Raw genomic sequence first — 19048 nt, 5'->3', positions numbered from 1 at the left:
ATAGAGGTGTTATCGCCTCACATCCGCTCAGATGCAGTTAGCAGCAGCTGGAAGAAAAGCCTTTAGGCTTTTATACAGTTGCACCGAAGGTTAGACAGAAGAAAAAAAGAACTCTTTCAGTATGGTTTTAAGACTTGAAAAGGATACATGCCTTTAAAATTTGCATCTCAAGAAATACCACATCTCTATATTGACATGCATCATGAGTTGTTCTTGTTACAATGCAGTCCAGAACATAAACATTTACTTTCTATTAAAACAGTGTATGTATGTATTGCCGGAGAACACAGAAATTGATACTGCCAGGGAGAACAGTTGGGCTGAGACAAGCACCATTGATTTCCACAGTTTGGACAGTTTGTCCTCTAACTCAACAGCTAACGATGACTGGCAGCAACAAAGCTAATTTATGACATGTTTAACACATCTCCCTCTGCACAAATTGAACCTGTCAGTCTTCCTGTCTTCTTCAGAAATATACGATGACAAACTGAGCAGTTTAAGTCTAGGTACCGCAGGTTATAGGTGGAAGATTTGATAAAGCTGTACGTAAATGACCACATTTTACCAGGTGAACACTAGCCCATTTACAACATATCACCATAAGGATGAAACTCGAAATGATGTGGCCGAGATAAGTTCACTGTTTTGCCATTGAATAGATTTTCACGTCATGATTCAAGAAAATGTTTTGTCCAGTCAAACATAAAATACAAAGCAGGCACGTTTGCAAGAAAACAAGCAGGACAGAGCTTCGCTATTCCCTTCTAGCGTGCATAGTTGTGTGCCATAACTAAAGCCCTCATCATACACTACCGGTCGAGAGCTTTAGAACACCTACATTTTTCCAGTTTTTATTGAAGTTTACATAGTTTAATGTCTCAATGTACTCTGAAATAAAGGCATAGAACAATAAACAATTGGAGCTAAAAAAGAAATCAGTGAATCGTTCTGTTTAACAAAATGTAACCCCTTAAACTGACAAACCCCTCTGGTACCCATTGGACAAAATCTGTGTGCTTCTCTTTAATCCGATGTGCAGTCTTCACTGTTGTGTTGTTTGCCAAGTGTTTGGTATCCCATTACAGATGAGACTCTCAGCTTTCTAGCAATGTGAAGCATTCTCTGATGTGAAAAATATAGGTTTTTATACCCTCCTGCATTCTGAAACGGGGGTGTGGGAGGATACTTGCCCTGAGTAGGAATACAAAATCTCAGAAACTATTGACAATTATGACATATTCTGGAAACAGACAGTCTACTGATCAAAACAAGACCATCCACGTTTTGGTAGAAGCAACACACACCCGTAGAGAGTGTCAAAATGTCAGATGGAGAACTCTGTTTACAGTGTACTGATACACAACGGTTTTACATAATTGGATCTGAACTTGTCTGTGTTTGATAGAACACCCCCTGGGCTCTGAATGATGGCGGGTGACACGGAAACTGTAAATCGGATGTGTTTGACAATGAAACATGCTGATAGCGAAGAGAATAAGCTTTCAAACGATGTGCGCATTGTAGGAATACAGTGTAACTTATATGCACAGGAGCTACGTGTAACACTGCCAAAGAATGCTTAAGAGGGTGTAGTAACACAGTATATAACTCTGAAATGTACATTGTTTTTCAGTTTTTGGTAAGCTAAACTTTTAATATTAACCTCTGACAGTTTACCACTTATCTTTTTACCATTTCAGGTTGTTCACTGTAAAAACTGCAATAATGGGGGTGTTCTAAGACTTGAGCGGTAGTGTACATCTGAAATCACAGGAGAAGACTCCTGACTTCCACGGCAGGGTCTTGGGTCACTTGTGTGGGGGAGTTGTGTGAGTACACTTGAAACTAGCTATGTGCAACAGATTGTCTGTCCTGCTAAGAGTGCTTACTGATGAGTGTTACTTACAGGACTGATGTACCAGAAGGAAGAACACAACAATCGGTTAATCCATACAATGCTCTTTGCATGACCAACTGACACCTCGGAAATTGTTCTGTCAGTTGAGTTGTAAGTATGATAAACAAGATAGCAATTGATATCCATTTACTCAAAGTCTATGTTCATCAAGGTGTATGTGCTCATAGTTTGGACAGATGAAACATCTCTGTGGGAAAAAGATAACAGACTTGTATCTGGAGTTGATACCATGTAGCAGAGTGCATACAGAAAATCAAAGATATTTCTATACAAATAACATGGGCCAGAGTAATACAATCTAACATTACAGAGATTGTACAACTTTTAAAGGAGATGCTAAAAGAGTAAAAATGATCCTCTGCTCAGCAATAAGGAGGAAAGAGAAATCCCAATAATGTATGTCCTCAAAGTTGGAGTGCTGACAGTAATTAATCACAGGCTATAGACAGCAATCACCTGCTGATCAAGGAACCTTTATTCATACAATCTACAGGGTGTGGGTGTAATTTCATTGCTACACAATAGTTTATTGGCCTTAAGGATCATTTGCAATTAAAAGCATCACAATGATATGCAAAGCAGCTCATGGATTTTAAGTTGCTATTTCATCACCTCATTGGCTTTTCTCCTTTTAAGAATATAATTTCACGCTTGAAACATATGCCTGTCCCGGTTTTATGTATCCCCTTACAAATACGAAAATGACTAGTACATATGTAATTAAGGAAAGCAATTAACACGTGTTAACGCATACAACATTCAAGAACTAATTTAAGCCTGGTGTAATGCGTTTTGCTAATGTTCCATACAGCATTAAGTGGATATAATACAATGTCACCCTCACTCCACCATCCCACTGTTCGCCACTAGAGGTCGTCATCCCCTGAATTGTAGCCCGTCCTTCCCATTCTTTAGCTCCACTAATCCCAGGAACATTCCCCACCACCATGTGAACATGCAGTGTTCAGTCTCCACCCTCATTGGCTCGGCACCTCACATCCCTGTTCCCTGCTTCCCTCTGCTCTCTATTTAAACCCCTTTCTTCCCTATGTTCAAAGCTAAGTCTTGCTCTTCTTTGTGTTGATATTTCTAAGTGTTCTTCTCAGTATTTACTTGTGTCTTGTTTTTGACCTTTGCTTTCCTGCCCTGACTACCGCATCTTGGATCCCGTCTACTGTTTTGTTTGTACCCATGCCTGACCTCCTGCCTGCCCTCTTGACGACTCTTCTGCTTGTTCCCTCGGATCCTGTTTGCCTGCTCTTGACCCTCGCCCGTTACGACTGTGCTCTGCGTCTCCGTTCTGTGCCTAGTCCTCCGTAACAACAATACTCTTCGCATCAGTGATGGTACATCCCTCATATGTGCTAGTTAAAATGCTGTTTTATCCTTCCATGGGTTCCATCTGTTAAAAGTAATATTTTAAATCGCTTCACATCCATTCTTAAACAGTTCAGTTAAACTTTACATAAATGACTGGAAACCCAATTCCTAATGCCAACATAAATCACCTTTGCAGCAGTTAGCTTGATTATTTCAACGTTCAAGGCTTTTTCTCAGTCGTACCCTTACAGTACAAGGGAGAGCTGGGCGTGAAAAGAAAATAGTGGAGCCATTGTGTAATGACACATTGATGCCGGCGTTTCCTCTCTGTACTTCAAATCTCCAATGGAACAAAACAAGAAAACTGCCATTCATTCACATTTCTATCACAAGCAGATCATTACAACAACTCAACCGAGTGTACTTTAGATCCATGATTAGCCTGATCACATGTTCTGCGACCAGAAGTCGTCAGAAAACCACAAATCGCTCTGGTTAAAGAGTTAAAAGACTAAAAACAACAGCACTGCTTGTGCAGGTCAGTGTATATTGAGGGTTATAGATATTTCTGTGGCGGCCCCCTTTAACGTGTGTAGCGAGGAGTGCTGCATTGCGGTGAGACGGCTTCTCCCCATGAAGAGCTCCTTGGTGACTGTGCTGGAGCTGTTGGAAGACAACACCGTTTTTGCCATCGATATTACCCTGACAGCTATTGATATTTTTTCTGTTTTCCAGGCCATTTATTATATGACCATGAACTAAGTGTACAATAGTCACATATATAGAATATACTGCACCTTACAAACAAAAACACAAACCAAGTTTAGTTGATTATTTCAGACAGATGGGTGTGAGCTTTTTTGAATGTAATGGAAGTGTGTGAAATTGCAGGAAGGCAGTTGGAGGAATTTCTCTTGGATCAAGGATATGCTGTAGAGCCAAATGATTGAAAGAACAGTCCGAGTGAGCAAGATACAAGTAAGAGTGTTTTCTTTCTCATAATAAAAAAGTGTTTTGTTTCAAGACTGTAACCTCTGCTGTTTTTTCAGATTGTATTCTGAATGCAGTGTTGGAAAACTTCAAGAAAGCAGGGGGTAAGAATGGGACTGGAGAAATGCCTCTCCCTGAACCTCTCACCCTGAGTGTGGGCGACACCTTTCCTGCTGTCGTTACCCATGTGGAGAGTCCAGAGGAGTTCATCTTTCAGAAACTGGACAATATGAGTCACTGTGTCTCCATTCCTCTGTGCCCCCTCTGAGCGTAATTTTAGAAGTATTTCTGTGGCGCTCTCCTGTTCTCAGTAGGAGTTGAACTGCTTTCCACAGGGATCTGCTTCGGTGTAGATGTACTTTCTCAATTTAGTTCATACCTAAATCCCATGTTGTACTCGCCACTACACCATATCCTCCTCCCTCTAATGCTAGATGCCCCATTTTGTGCTGTTCTGTACATGAAGTTTCAATAATTCTCGTGTCTTGGTGCATGAACCTGTTTTCTTGTGTGTGTGTGTGAGTTATTTCCGGCTTTTCTAATGTGAACAGGTGCCATTGAGGAGCTGCAGGTCAGTCTGAGAGAGCAGTGTATGCAGACGGCCGCTTCAGAGGACTTCAGGCCTGCCCCAGGGGCCGTCTGCTGCTCCCAGTTCACAGGTAGGTGTTGCACAGTGGCAGTGGGGATGAATCCAGGAAGTCCTCTTTAGGAACTACTTTTTAATTAAGATGCAGGTCTTTTATTTGTGTGATCAGCACCCCCTCCACCCTGGAGAAAGCCCAGAACCAATCTCTGCTGGTTCCCTGGTTTCATTGAGTCACTTTCAGCTGAAGTCGGGATCCTTGGTGTTAAATTAGACTCTACACTCTCATTTGATTCTGATGTTCGCCATACTGGCCAAACTGCTTTTTTCCACCTCAAGAATATCTTTAGACTCTGTGCTTTGCTAGCATGCTGCTGCTGAATCTCTCATCCGTGCGTTTGTCTCCTCCATGTTGGATTACTGTAATGCTCTTCTTTTTGGTGGCTCTGCTCAAACACTGAACAAACGTAGGCATTTAGAGAGCTCTGCAGCACGTGTCCTCACCCCGTCCAGGGCCTGGGAACACATCCTCCCCACCTTCAAACGGCTTCACTGGCTCCCAGTCAAATCCAGAATCGTCCTGCAGATGCAGCTGCCGATGCAAGCTATTCCCTGTGCTTTAGCAGCCATGTAATGTTAAAATGGAAATGGTTTAAATTAATGATTGTAATTGGGCCTCTTTAGATCTCTGCAATCACAATTGTGAACTACTTAATTCTTACTGTGTCGTTCTGTGGAACTTGTCAGTAATGGGAGTAAACCTCGATGAACATCTATCTCCACTCATTGACAGCCCTCCTGTGGCCAACGAATGCACTGCAGTGTACAATTCAGAGATGCCCTGGCAATCAGACGCACTTTCACTATGTTGTATGTGGAAAATGTCCAAACCCAAATGACTTGTTTTTGTTAGTTGTGCTCCGGAGCCGGAGCGGAGCTGGAGCTGGCATTGCTGGAGCCGGAGCGGAGGTCATGGAGCTGCTCCACAAATTTCCCCCTCCATTAAACTCACCCAGATTAAGTCCAGTTTTCTTAAATTAAAAAAATATGTAACTTCATAGGTATTGTTGTGTGTTGGGGGTTATAAAATGGAGTAGCAGTGTGGAGCTGCACCGGTAGGGGGAAGGTTGAATTGAGCAGACAATTTCCCTCTCTCTGTCTCCTTGAACCTTCATATTGTTAGTATATCCCCCAGAGAGAACAACACCATCTTTTAATTGGTTTATTCAAAGTGATGTGTTTAATTGTTTGAGGATTTATACAAGAAGAAGACGTAACCCGTCATGAATATGGGCTGATGAATGTGCACTTGGTTTTACAGCATCTTGCAGAATGGTTTGTGATGATCAAATCGATATGAGAAATCTGACTGCTTCCATGTGTGCCATTAAAGAGCATGCGCAGTGCACGGATGTGTGGGTTTCATTCGAGCAGGGGACGTGAGATGAGCTGCAGTGGGGTTTGTATTTTTAAACGTATGTATTGTACTTCTGAATTGTATTAGATGTTAGGTGTAATTGTATCCAGGGCTCTATAAATCGGGAGTTTCATCCTGTTTAGTGGTGGGGGCTGGTATTTCAGCTTTCTATTTATCCATATTCATATTATTATTATTATTATTATTATTTAGGTGTATTTATTAACGACCATTTCTTGTTCATAGGGTTTTACTTGGTTATTCTAAGTTAGTCGTTCTGTTGCGTTTGGTTTATGTGTGATATTGGAGTGGTATATGAGTTTATTTTGTGTTATGCCCTCCACCTTTTGTATGATTGTGATTTTTAACAATTACAGAAGGTTTCTTTAATTGTCTGTCTTGGGTTTTATTGTGAGGAAATTGTGAACACCAACCTGATCAAGAGATTGTGTGTGTTTGTGGAACACACATAGATAACTGAATTTCTATAGCCCTGACCTTCGGGTTGAGGGGTTACAACTTGGCGTAGTCAGCTAGGATTGGGTTTGGTGTTGCATTTTCTTTCAAATTTAGCCAGTGGGAGGTTCTGAAGGACAAATGAATTCCACATTAATGCTTCCTCCCTGGATGGGACCCTTGTGGGTAAAGTGTACTGGTAATGATGAAATAACAGTACAAGAGTAGGAAGAGAAGTTAAAATGTATGTTTCGAATGTATCAAGTGCACAGCTTGATTGGGGGTTGGGCTTTCTAGAAGGGGAGGCTAAGAGGGAGATTGTTATTCTCCCAGAGCAGTAGTGCCAAAGAAGTTTCTGTACATTTAAAAGAGCTTAATGGAAATCGTTCCCCTGCCTCTGTTGTTCGCTCTCTGTTTTTCAACTGCAGACAGAAGGCTGAAGAGAGTGTCTGAAGGTTCGCCCTGCGTCTGCAAGAGTGTTGCGAGCAGATGATGGCCGAGATGCAAAGACTATGCGCAATGAGGATCGGCTCCTGCGGGACCAGTTTTTAGCAGGACTGCGAGAGGTGAGCTTGCAGGGAGAGCTGTTGGCTCATGTTACCCTCAACGATGACCGTAATTTTACTGAAGTAAAGAAGGAGGCTGTGATGAGGCCTGAACTGGAGGAGGGATCTGAATTTAGCTGTGCCTCTACTGATGTGGCAACTAGAAGCAGACCGTGGGACGAGGATCTGCAAACTGTTTCGCGAGAGCTGAGGACTGAGTTAGCGAAGGAATTGGAGGACAAGGTCGGTGGTCTGTCCCAAATTTTACTACAGGGGATTAGAGCTGAAATTCAACAATTAGGAGTTGGCAGGTGCTCTGGGAGTTCCTCTTTACCTCCTGCTTACACCTCTCCAACCCCTAGACAAGCAGGTTATGATGCTACTGGATGCCCCATTTGTCATTATTATCATTATTATTATTATTATTATTATTTCTTGGTGGACACCTTATCCAGGGCGACTTACAATTTGTCATGTATTTAAGAAGTTGGGTCATATTGCTCGCTATTGCCAACAACAATCATCCCAGCCAGCTTTTAACTAGTGCGTCCTGCTGTTGTGGATCAGACGTTGGGAAGTCTTGCATTAGATCCCTCTAAAGTCTCTTTTCCAGCTAATTTAGTAAGACAGTGACCCATGATTGAGCTTTCTATGGATGGGGTGGGTGTGTCCTATCTCCTTGATACAGGTTCCCAGGTCACGATGATTTGTAGGAGTGAGTTTGAGCAACATTTTGGACAACAAGGACGCCAGCTGAAGGATTCTTTTGCTTGGCTGACATTGTGGGCAGCAAATGGACTTGACATCCCCCACCTGGGCTACGTGGAAATGGAGCTTGAAGTGGCTGGGGTAAGACCGATGAAAGTGGGGGTTCTTGTAGTAAAAGATGTTTGCTTCCCAGTCCCTGGACTCGTAGGCATGAATGTAATGGAACTCTTATATCCCCCACAGCCTCTTGATGACAAATGCGTCAGGAGTTCAATAACGTTATCATGTAATCACGTTAGATGAAAAATTAAATGTTATGTCCTTGTAATGTAGTATCGCATGTGCATCTGCAGAACATGTTTAAAACGTGTTTTGCATCAGAACTTTTGAATGCAAGTTATATTCCCTAGTAATGGTTCAAATGTAGACGTTCAAATGAAACGGCCATGAAAAGTGTTGTTTAAGTAAATGCTTTGGCTTGTAACAGTGCAGCTAATAGAATAATTGAGAAACTGATCTACTGTTAAGTTAAGTAGTTAGCGATCTTGTCTTGGCAAGTTTCTCTACTCTATCCCTAAACTTATACAGTTTTAATTGTGCAGTTTACTGTTAATGCTAAGTAGCTTGCTGGTTAGACAGGTAAGTGAAGGGAGCAGCGTTGCACAGTTGTTTGCATTTCGAGGCAGCTGTTGCAACGATCGCTACACATGTCTGAGTATATCTGCAGCCTATGTCCACATGCGATGGTGCATATGATTTTTACAAAGTTACAACATTTGCCCCAGACTACATGTTAAAAGTATAGGGCTTGATAACCTGTTGACTGTTATTACAGATATTTTGTATTTAAAGTATTAGTGAATTTGTCATTGATGGATTCAACTTGGCCACCTATTGTAAATCTATGTAACTGAAGATGTTGTTTGAAATTTTGATATCACATATTTGAAATATACCCATTGTTTATTCATAAACAAATACTAAGCTTTATGACGGGTCAACAAAAACAATATATGAGCATATCCTTTTATTCCTTATTTATTGAAGGCTCCTAAGTGATAAGGCTTCAAAGTTTTTGTTAAAGTAACTGAATACTCAAAACTTGAGTATTAAAGCTGTGTGATAGAAATTGTCTTTTGCATGTCAATATATGTATTGCGATTTGCACAATTGCTTACTTTTCTCTTTGTGACTTGTTATGAAGAAATGACATATTTAAATGTAACTTCATTTTTTGCAGGACCTCCAAGCGCCATCCCAAAATGCAGTGCAACCTGTGTACATTTTAAAAGCCTAATCAAGAGGTGCTACAGAATACCAGGGACAACAGAAAATAAATGACCCCTGCCTCTACCCAGATTGCATCTGCTCCTTCAGGACTTCAGGTACTTTAAAATCTCACCTTACACGATTACATGCAAGGGCAGTAAGTCAAGAAAACTCAACATTTGTATTGTGGGCTATGCAAGTTTAAAACACTTTTAATGAGAGACAGGTTGTTGGACATATTGGATGGCATTTAAGAGCATGGGATGCTGGGCACTGAATGAGGAAAGGGTATTATGTGTAGGCACAGTTAATACAAATACAAAAGGCACACAGATGGGTGTACCAGCTAACCTGTACCAGGCTGGCTCAGATTAAATCATCCTTCCCAGCATATTTCCATCAAACCAGAGACAATTTGTGGCCAGGCTAGCACACTTTGGTTTGGATTAGCTGTGTGAAAAGGTTATTGCTGTCTTTTTTCCAGGGCACTTTAGTAGTATATTCTACACAATATTGTTTAAAACTGCTGTCAGTGAGCTATTTGAATGCAAACGTGTATTGTCCTCCACTTTTGTAGATCTCCACATCGATAATTGTGTGTGTGGACCCAAGTGGGAACGATAACCTTTTTTTTTTTTTTTTTACGCCATGCTATTAATGAATACGTATATCTCCAATCAATACCATTTCAGTACATTAATTGATTGTAGTACATGATTGATTTTGATATTCACCACAAATTCAACTCTCTGTTTTTCTCTGTTGTATCCAGGACACTGAGCCCAAGGAGAGCTGCACCAACGGCATCAACATTGGCATCCTCACAGCCATCGAGGATGATGTAGACCTCCAAGTCATTTCCAACAGTCACAAGTGTCGCCGTTGTGTTAAAAGAAGCTGTTGTGTTTTAAGATGTCCGTGATTTTCCTACTCCATTTGCTCTGCTGTTTGGCCTTCTCTACACTCTGAACATTGATTTCCCAAAAATAACTGAAATCTGCTTTTGAGGTGATTTTTGGTCTTGAAGGACCTTGGCTCTCAGTGCTCTGCTAGGCTGCAGTCTCTCACAACCAAGCTCTTGCTGTGAGGATAACCTCCACCCACAGAAGTCTTGATATCTCATCAATTATATAATCAAGTGAGGTGTGATCAACATCATGCATGAGATTGACAACATTTTTAGTTAATCGAGTTCTCTTCATATGAAGAACTCTGAGCACTGTAGTGGATATAATGCAGTACAGCTTTTGTTGCAAGCAAAAAATAAATATGTAGGCTGTACAGAATCACTTGGATGTGCAAACCAAATATTTCAGTTTAAATAAGGTCTGACAAACATGATGTTGGGTTTGACCAAGTTTTTGGTTTGTTTTATGTGTACCAGAGAACATTTCAGCTTATTTTGGGTTGTAAATAGGATATACAGAACCTCTTGGATGTGCAAACAGCGTGTTTAATTTAAAGTATGGTGTGACAAACATGACATTTTATTCTGGGTACGAAAGAAAGAAAGCACTGTAGTGGACTTCCTACAATACAGGTGTTGTCGTGCATATATGGAATAGGATGTTCAGCCTGTATCCTATATCCTTTCAGTACATTTTTCTATTTTTAGAAAATAGGTATTTTACTTTCAGAAATGTTATTTAGAGCCACTTTGATGCCCAAACCAAATGTTTACAAGTGTTCACTTTTCAAGTCCTGTTTTTAATTATCTTAGAAAACACCCTTTCACATCCTTTCTTCCCCTTCTTGAAGTAATCACTCATCTAACATAACATGATTGAGAGGAATGCATTGGAAAAGCTGTTTTGACCTGTCCACTGTTAGAGCAGTCATTTCAAGGAAGGGGGAAGACGGATGTCTTGTAATTCATGCATGTAAGGGTTAAAGCACAGGCTACAGTATTCTCTTTTGAATAGGATTTTGTGTCTGTTAAGCCACCAATGTTTGTATGACACTCAAGTGCATGAAATGTTTGTTGTTTAAATCAACATTTTATTGGAAGTGAGCAAGAAAGTCTTCTGTCCATAATGCAATGAAGTGAGAAGATAACAAAATTGTTAAGACAACCCAGGAATTCAAGTCCTCGTAATATGAACCTTTAAGTCCATGCAATGTTTAATCTCATGTTAATTCAACTTAGAAATGAAATTACTCATTGCATTTGCTGGGCAAGAAATCTTGATGAAAGCAATCATTAATTCTAGTTTGTTCAACATTGTGCCCAAAAGTTGACTATACTGTGTAGCTGGTTGCCTTAACTGTATTCAACTTCCAATTTTTTACAGTCAATTATCTTGTTTGATTTCTTTCTCTAATTGTTTGATGGTCCACATGTGTTTTCTTATTGGTGCACTCCTCCACAACCAAAAATTTCTTCCAGTGCTGGCGGAGACGAGGTCCCTCTGAGAAGGCGGTGTCCTGGAGTCGGGATGGGGCTGTCTGGGGTGGCGTCGTCATTCTTTGTTCCAGTGTTGGCATCTCTCCAGTGGCATTTAATACCAGTCTGCGACGGAGTCAAACTCCTGGAACAAGTCCTGCTCCTCCGGGCTGAGGACCCTGGAGCCAAGACTGAGGACTGGGGCTTCAGATGTTAAATCATCACCCACATCCTTGTGCTCTCTGACGGTGGGCACAAATGGAGGCGTTACCCTCTGTGCCTCCAGCCCAGGCCAGTCCACGCTCCTGAAGAAGGCGTGCTGCATCACTTCTTGGGCGCCTCGTTCTCCGGCCCCGAGCCGCCAAGCAGGATTCTTGCTCATCAGCCTTGTCATAACGGAGACTGCTTCGTTTGACAGGTGCTGGGGGAATGGCACTGGATCATTCACGATACTCTCGTACAGATCCCGCTCATTGACTCCGGTAAAAGGACAATCGCCCACCATCATCTCAAAGAGCAGGACCCCCAGTGCCCACCAATCAACTGCACGGGTGTAGGACTCCTCCGACAGGACTTCTGGAGCAAGGAAGTCAGGAGTCCCGCAGAACGAACTCGTCCGGTCACTTGCACCCATATTTTCCTTGCACAGACCAAAGTCCGCAATCTTCACGAAGCCTCGTCTGTCCATCAGCAGGTTGGGCAGCTTCAGATCCCTGTGTGCGATATTGTGCCTGTGAAGGAAATCCACCCCCAACACCACACAAGCAGCACTGAATACAGCCCGGGGCTCTGAGATCGCTTCTCCGTCCAGCGTGAGGTCTCCCCCTGCGACGTACTCCATGATGAAGACCAAGTGCTCCTCAGTCTGGAAGGAGCCGTAGAAGTTCACCAAGAAAGGGTGGTGCACGCTGCTCACAGTCTGCAAGACGCTCCTCTCACACATGAGGCTTGCAACATCTTGACTGTCAACAGCCCCTCTTTTTTGAATGGCCTTGAGGGCAAATCTTTGGGTCGTTCTTCTCGACTCGGCAAGCAGCACCTTTCCAAATGCGCCGCGCCCTAGAACAGCGACACATTTGAATTCCGCCAGACAACAATGAAATTGCCCCGTCACATCTGGCTGTGGGAGATCGAGGTCTAGACCATCTTCGAGACGCTTCTCCAGATCTTCAAACTCCTCCAGGTCTTCAATCTCCTTCTCCAGCTGCTCAAACTCCTGCATCTCCAGGTGTTCATTCTCCTCCTTCTGCAGACGTTCAAACTCGACCTCCCGATGTTCATTTTCTTCCAGATATTCAAACTCCTCCTCCGCCGCTGGGCTGTGTGTTTTTTGCAGCTGCTCTCCAGCACATTCCTCCGTGTCGGTACTGGGGTCGGGCTTGTTCTTGCGCGACTTATACCAATACCAGCCCATAAGCACCAGCGCTGCTGGAAAAACTAGCGGCAGGATTCTCCCCTGAAAAAACATTTTCTCTGGTAGATGGTCCAAGAACAGGCGGGTCGCTAAAGCGTGTCGTGGGTCGTCAACTCTGTCAGGTGAGCTCAGGATCTGAATGCTTCGGCTCAAGCAGCGCTATTTATGTATCGGGACCCAGTGTGACGTCATAGCGTTCACGTCGCCATGGTGACGTGTGGGGCACAGTTCGCTCGCGGATCTCCTCCGCTGTCTCGGGGAAAGGACGCATCTGGCCCAGGGCCGCCTCAACTAATATGTGACGCTGCTGGGCCGGTGTAAACTTGCACCCGTGTTTTAAAGTGTTCAATGCGGCCTGTCTGTCAATATGAGCGCAGCGGCCCTGGGCGGAGAAACGCGTCATGAGTGACGCATCTCAAGCCACGCAAAATAAAATACCGGCACCGACAGTATAGCTCAGACGACTGGACTGTATTCATTTCACTCTCTGTCACGTCTATCAGCCATATGTGCGCACATGCACTGGTGAATGTCGCTCACATGTGCACAGAGAAACGCAGAGGCGAGTGAGTGCTAGTGAAGCAGCGCACACTTGTCTTCAGTGACTGTATTGGTCGAGTCTGCAGTGTGAACACAGTGTCTGACTGCAGTGACAGCGCTGCGCTCATCAGCTGTCAATGCGCTGTGAAACTGAGCGCGACGCGTAGGGACTAATCCGAATTAGGCATGAAACCATATGAAGTGAACCGCAGCGTGTTTCCATGAAAGCAATGAGACGACACCGGCTGTGTGTTTTGCAATCCGATATACAATTATATATGTAATGCAAACATATAGCAGTTGGGAGACTTGCAAACTAAATCTGTGTCTCTTTGTTCAGCATTTGAAACAGAAGCAGATAGAGGTCCAAACGCATGCGCAATGGGATTTTCTCAATCTGAACTGAGTCATGGGCTGAAGGCTCAGACTGCGAGCACATTGTGTGGCTGTGCATTTGCTGTTGCTACATGCTAAAGAGCATGTCATTTAAACCCCCATCTCCTTCCACATGAGGGAAACATGTTGGAGGGAACACTTTTCTGTGTGTCCAGATCTTGTGTTTGAGATGCTTTTCGTGCTGTGGGCTGTATAGGACGCTGTGCAAGGTCGCAGGATGGTCGGTGACAAAGCAGCGGCCTGGCAGCGCTGTGACAACGTGGACACAAGTGTGCAAACTGTGCGCTCAATTGCGCCTGAGCATCCTGCCGCTCAGACACTATCTGAACAGACAGGCTACACTGGACACATGTCCGTAGTTTTCAATGTGAATTAACTGTAATAATGAAGGTTGCAATATGTTTCTCATTCTTTAATGACAAACTACCGTATAATCAGTGTTCACAACTGTAAAAACATATTACACTTTCCGTAAACGATGATAATTCATGTTGAAAACCATTTTTTTTTTACTTGAATGTTAATGTAAATAAACGGTTAAGGACTGTAACACATTTAAAAGTGTTACAATTTGAAGGTTTATTCAGCATACAATTAAAGTGGAGAAATTATTTTAAAACTAATGTTGAAATATTATGTGTATATAGCTGTAGACTATAAAACAGTTTACAATGGATGTGTTACAGTTGATGTGTCCTTAAACCTGATGTTACAGCTGAATTACCTGTCTGATACAAGAATCAACACATTTAACTCAAATACGAGCACACACACGGGTGGTGGGATTAGCTCCAATCTGGACTGTTATTAACATTCAGCAAGTCTTCATTTTGTATTTCTAATTATTAATGCTCATCACCTCCTGTGAAACTGTACGCTCTCATAAAGTGCCACTGAATGATCTGTATTGTGTTGCATGCTTCTCTGTGTTGTCAAAGCTGTTTATGCCCATTATTATTGATTTATTGATTTATTCATGTTGCAGGTCAGTCTTAACTTAAACAGTTATGGCAACACAGAGAAATACGCAACAACAAAAAACAATGTAATTCCCCTGTAATACCAGACAGAAACCCACCTCTGGCAAAGCGTAGCTTGATAACTGTATCACAAGCCTGCATAGCTGTGACCTGGTCATATACTAACAGTGATCTTACATCTTCAACAACAGTGAAACTGCTTTCAAAATGATGAAGAGAATCTGCATAAAAACTATAAAACCCTGATACATATTTTCACACAGATCAGTCTTTTTTCCAAAATAATGGGGTAATAACGTGAACAGCTTCTTTCACTGTCAAACTCCATGATGGTCAACATCTGGGGAAGCTGCTGCAAGAGTTCAAAGTTCAACAGGGGGGACAGTGAGAGTCGCTGCACTTCTCTGTAAATTCTGCCGACTGCTGTAAATACATGTCTTTTAGTTTGAAAATCAATGTTGCATTGTGTTCTGGATTGGTATTTGTGTAATGTTATAATGCGGATATTTTTCTAAAGCAATTGAGGAAATGAAATAATGAAGTTAAATGATTGAACTTTTAAAAAGAATAGTGTTAAACTACTGTCAATTAAATTGGAACATTAACAATTGTTAACCCAGCAGACAAAATACATTAGAAACAACGTTGTTTCAACATCATATTTCAACATTGAATATACATTGAAAATTGGTTGGATTTGCAAATGGAATCGATGTCGAATTGTCAATATTCCTTCAACATCAGTTTAATCAACAAAGGCAAACAACCACAGAAAGAGAGAGAGATGACGGATAACATGATTAATCTAGGGGAGAAGAAAATAAAACAACTAAATTACACTTTCTTGGTATTTTTGGCTGAAATTACTTTATTGTCATGCGTTAGAAGAAAGACAGTACCTGCACATATTGTGTAGAAAATAACACAAAATGTGTCATACTAGTACTATTAACACATTTTTTGTGTAGAATTTCTACACATTACTTCTAAGGTTGTATATTAAAACTCCTGAAAAACAGATTTTAAAAATCTTTTTAAAACTAGTTCCATGCAAGTTATGGTTAGAGAGCACTTTTATACACACCCACAGTTTTTCCAATATGTTGTATACAGGTCTCCAGTTGAATTAAAGTTGAAGTAAAACAGAAACAAAAACGATGCACCGACATTTTTCAAATATCGCCAACTGTCACTGATACTATATTTTAATTGTAGTTACTATTTTGATAATACATTTGATTAATGCACACATAATATATTTTTGTTATCCTGCACTGAAATATTTTGCAAGTAAAGTATTTGACTTAAACTAGCTGTTAATGAGTTTTTTTAATTAAGGAACACTCACAAATATGTTTCCTTTAGAGGAATGTGCTTAAATTCTAATTATATACCATCAATAATTTCTACAGTATGTAGCAGTTAAACATTCAAGCAGCAAAGACCCTTTCAATAGCCTACACAATTATATATATATTTACAGTGAGGAGAAAAAGTATTTGATCCCCTGCTGATTTTGTACGTTTGCCCACTGACAAAGAAATGATCAGTCTATAATTTTAATGGTAGGTGTATTTTAACAGTGAGAGACAGAATAACAACAAAAAAATCCATTTCAAAAAAGTTATCAATTGATTTGCATGTTAATGAGGGAAATAAGTATTTGACCCCTTCGACTTAGTACTTGGTGGCAAAACCCTTGTTGGCAATCGCAGAGGTCAGACGTTTCTTGTAGTTGGCCACCAGGTTTGCACACATCTCAGGAGGGATTTTGTCCCACTCCTCTTTGCAGATCCTCTCCAAGTCATTAAGGTTTCGAGGCTGACGTTTGGCAACTCGAACCTTCAGCTCCCTCCACAGATTTTCTATGGGATTAAGGTCTGGAGACTGGCTAGGCCACTCCAGGACCTTAATGTGCTTCTTCTTGAGCCACTCCTTTGTTGCCTTGGCTGTGTGTTTTGGGTCATTGTCATGTTGGAATACCCATCTACGACCCATTTTCAATGCCCTGGCTGAGGGAAGGAGGTTCTCACCCAAGATTTGAAGGTACATGGCCCCGTCCATCGTCCCTTTGATGCGGTGCAGTTGTCCTGTCCCCTTAGTAGAAAAACACCCCCAAAGCATAATGTTTCCACCTCCATGTTTGACGGTGGGGATGGTGTTCTTGGGGTCATTCCTCCTTCTCCAAACACGGCAAGTTGAGTTGATGCCAAAGAGCTCAATTTTGGTCTCATCTGACCACAACACTCCTCTGAATCATTCAGATGTTCATTGGCAAACTTCAGACGGGCCTGTACATGTGCTTTCTTGAGCAGGGGGACCTTGCGGGCGCTGCAGGATTTCAGTCCTTCACGGCATAGTGTGTTACGAATTGTTTTTTTGGTGACTATGGTCCCAGCTGCCTTGAGATCATTAACAAGATCCTCCCGTGTAGTTCTGGGCTGATTCCTCACTGTTCTCATGATCAGTGAAACTCCATGAGGTGAGATCTTGCATGGAGCCCCAGACCGAGGGAGACTGACCGTTATTTTGTGTTTCTTCCATTTGCGAATAATCGCACCAACTGTTGTCACCTTCTCACCAAGCTGCTTGGCGATGGTCTTGTAGCCCATTCCAGCCTTGTGTAGGTCTACAATCTTGTCCCTGACATCATTGGACAGCTCTTTGGTCTTGGCCATGGTGGAGAGTTTGGAATCTGATTGATTGATTGCTTCTGTGGACAGGTGTCTTTTATACAGGTAACGAGCTGAGATTAGGAGCACTCCCTTTAAGACAGTGCTCCTGATGTCAGCTCGTTACCTGTATAAAAGACACCTGGGAGCCAGAAATCTTGCTGATTGATAGGGGATCAAATAATTATTTCCCTCATTATCATGCAAATCAATTTATAACTTTTTTTAAATTCGTTTTTCTGGATTTTTTTGTTCTTATTCAGTCTCTCACTCTTAACATACTAACTACCATTAAAATTATAGACTGATCATTTCTTTGTCAGTGGGCAAACAAATACTCAAATACTTTTTTCCCTCTCTGTATATACTCTTACTTGAGAAACCCTTCCTCCATACAGCCGGCTTCAGTTAAAATGCAGGCTCTTCCCAGGCTGTGTTCAAGTTTAGAGGCTTCCCCGCTTTCATCTAATTGTCTGATTACTTAATAACCCTTTCCGACTCTGATTCGTCGGCTAGGCTGTTTGTCATAGATTAGCAGTATACACACACACACAGACACACACACATATACATACATACATACATACATACACACACACACACACACATACATATACTTTTAGAACTGTACTTACACCGATCAACTATAACATGACCACTGACAGGTGAAGTGAATAACACTGATAATCTTATTATCATGGCACCTGTCAGTGGGTGGGATATATTAGGCAGCAAGTGACCATTTTGTCTTCAAAGTTGATGTGTTAGAAGCAGGAAAAATGGGCAAGTGTGAGGATCTGAGCGGCTTTGACAAGGGCCACACTGTGATGGCTAGATGACTGGGTCAGAGCATCTCCAAACTGCAGCTCTTGTGGGCTGTTCCCGGTCTGCGGTGGTCAGTACCTGTCAAAAGTGTCCAAGGAAGGAAAAGCGGTGAACCGGCGACAGGGTCGTGGGCGGCCAAGGCTCATTGATGCACATGGGGAGCGAAGGCTGGCCCGTGTGGTTCGATCCAACAGACAAGCTACTGTAGCTCAAATTGCTGAAAAGGTTAATGCTGGTTCTGATAGAAAGGTGTCAGAACAAACAGTGCATCGCAATTTGTTGCGTATGGGGCTACGTAGCTGCAGACCAGTCAGGGTGCCCATGCTGACCCCTGTCCACTGCTGAATACGCTTACAATGGGTACGTGAGCATCAGAACTGGACCACGGAGCAATGGAAGAAGGTGGCCTGGTCTGATGAATAACGTTTTCTTTTACATCATGTGGACGGCCGGGTGCGTGTGTGTTGCTTACTTGGAGAACACATGGCACCAGGATGTACTATGGGAAGAAGGCAAGCCGGCAGAGGCAGTGTGATGCTTTGGACAATGTTCTGTTGGGTCCTGCCATTCATGCCCCTCCAAAGTTGATTTCAGATTTTCGCCTCTGGTTTACTGACTACAAAAGCAAT

General features: G+C 42.2%; 1 protein-coding gene across 1 annotated transcript; it reads right to left on the bottom strand.

Moving 5' to 3' along the window:
• Nucleotides 1-10276: 10276 nt before the first annotated feature.
• Nucleotides 10277-13114, bottom strand: LOC136715747 (serine/threonine-protein kinase N2-like). The gene has a single exon (XM_066693125.1). It carries the CDS (start codon nucleotides 13058-13060, stop codon nucleotides 11708-11710), a length of 1353 nt encoding a protein of 450 aa, XP_066549222.1. The 5' UTR covers nucleotides 13061-13114; the 3' UTR covers nucleotides 10277-11707.
• Between the last annotated feature and the right edge of the window lie 5934 nt (nucleotides 13115-19048).

The sequence above is a fragment of the Amia ocellicauda genome, chromosome 20 (assembly GCF_036373705.1).
Source record: "Amia ocellicauda isolate fAmiCal2 chromosome 20, fAmiCal2.hap1, whole genome shotgun sequence".
Classification (NCBI taxonomy): domain Eukaryota; kingdom Metazoa; phylum Chordata; class Actinopteri; order Amiiformes; family Amiidae; genus Amia; species Amia ocellicauda.
This window is presented reverse-complemented; position numbering and strand designations above follow the sequence as displayed.

Coding starts and splice junctions, on each gene's coding strand:
- LOC136715747 (XM_066693125.1), bottom strand. CDS start 13,060: ATGTTTTTTCAGGGGAGAATCCTGCCGCTAGTTTTTCCAGCAGCGCTG.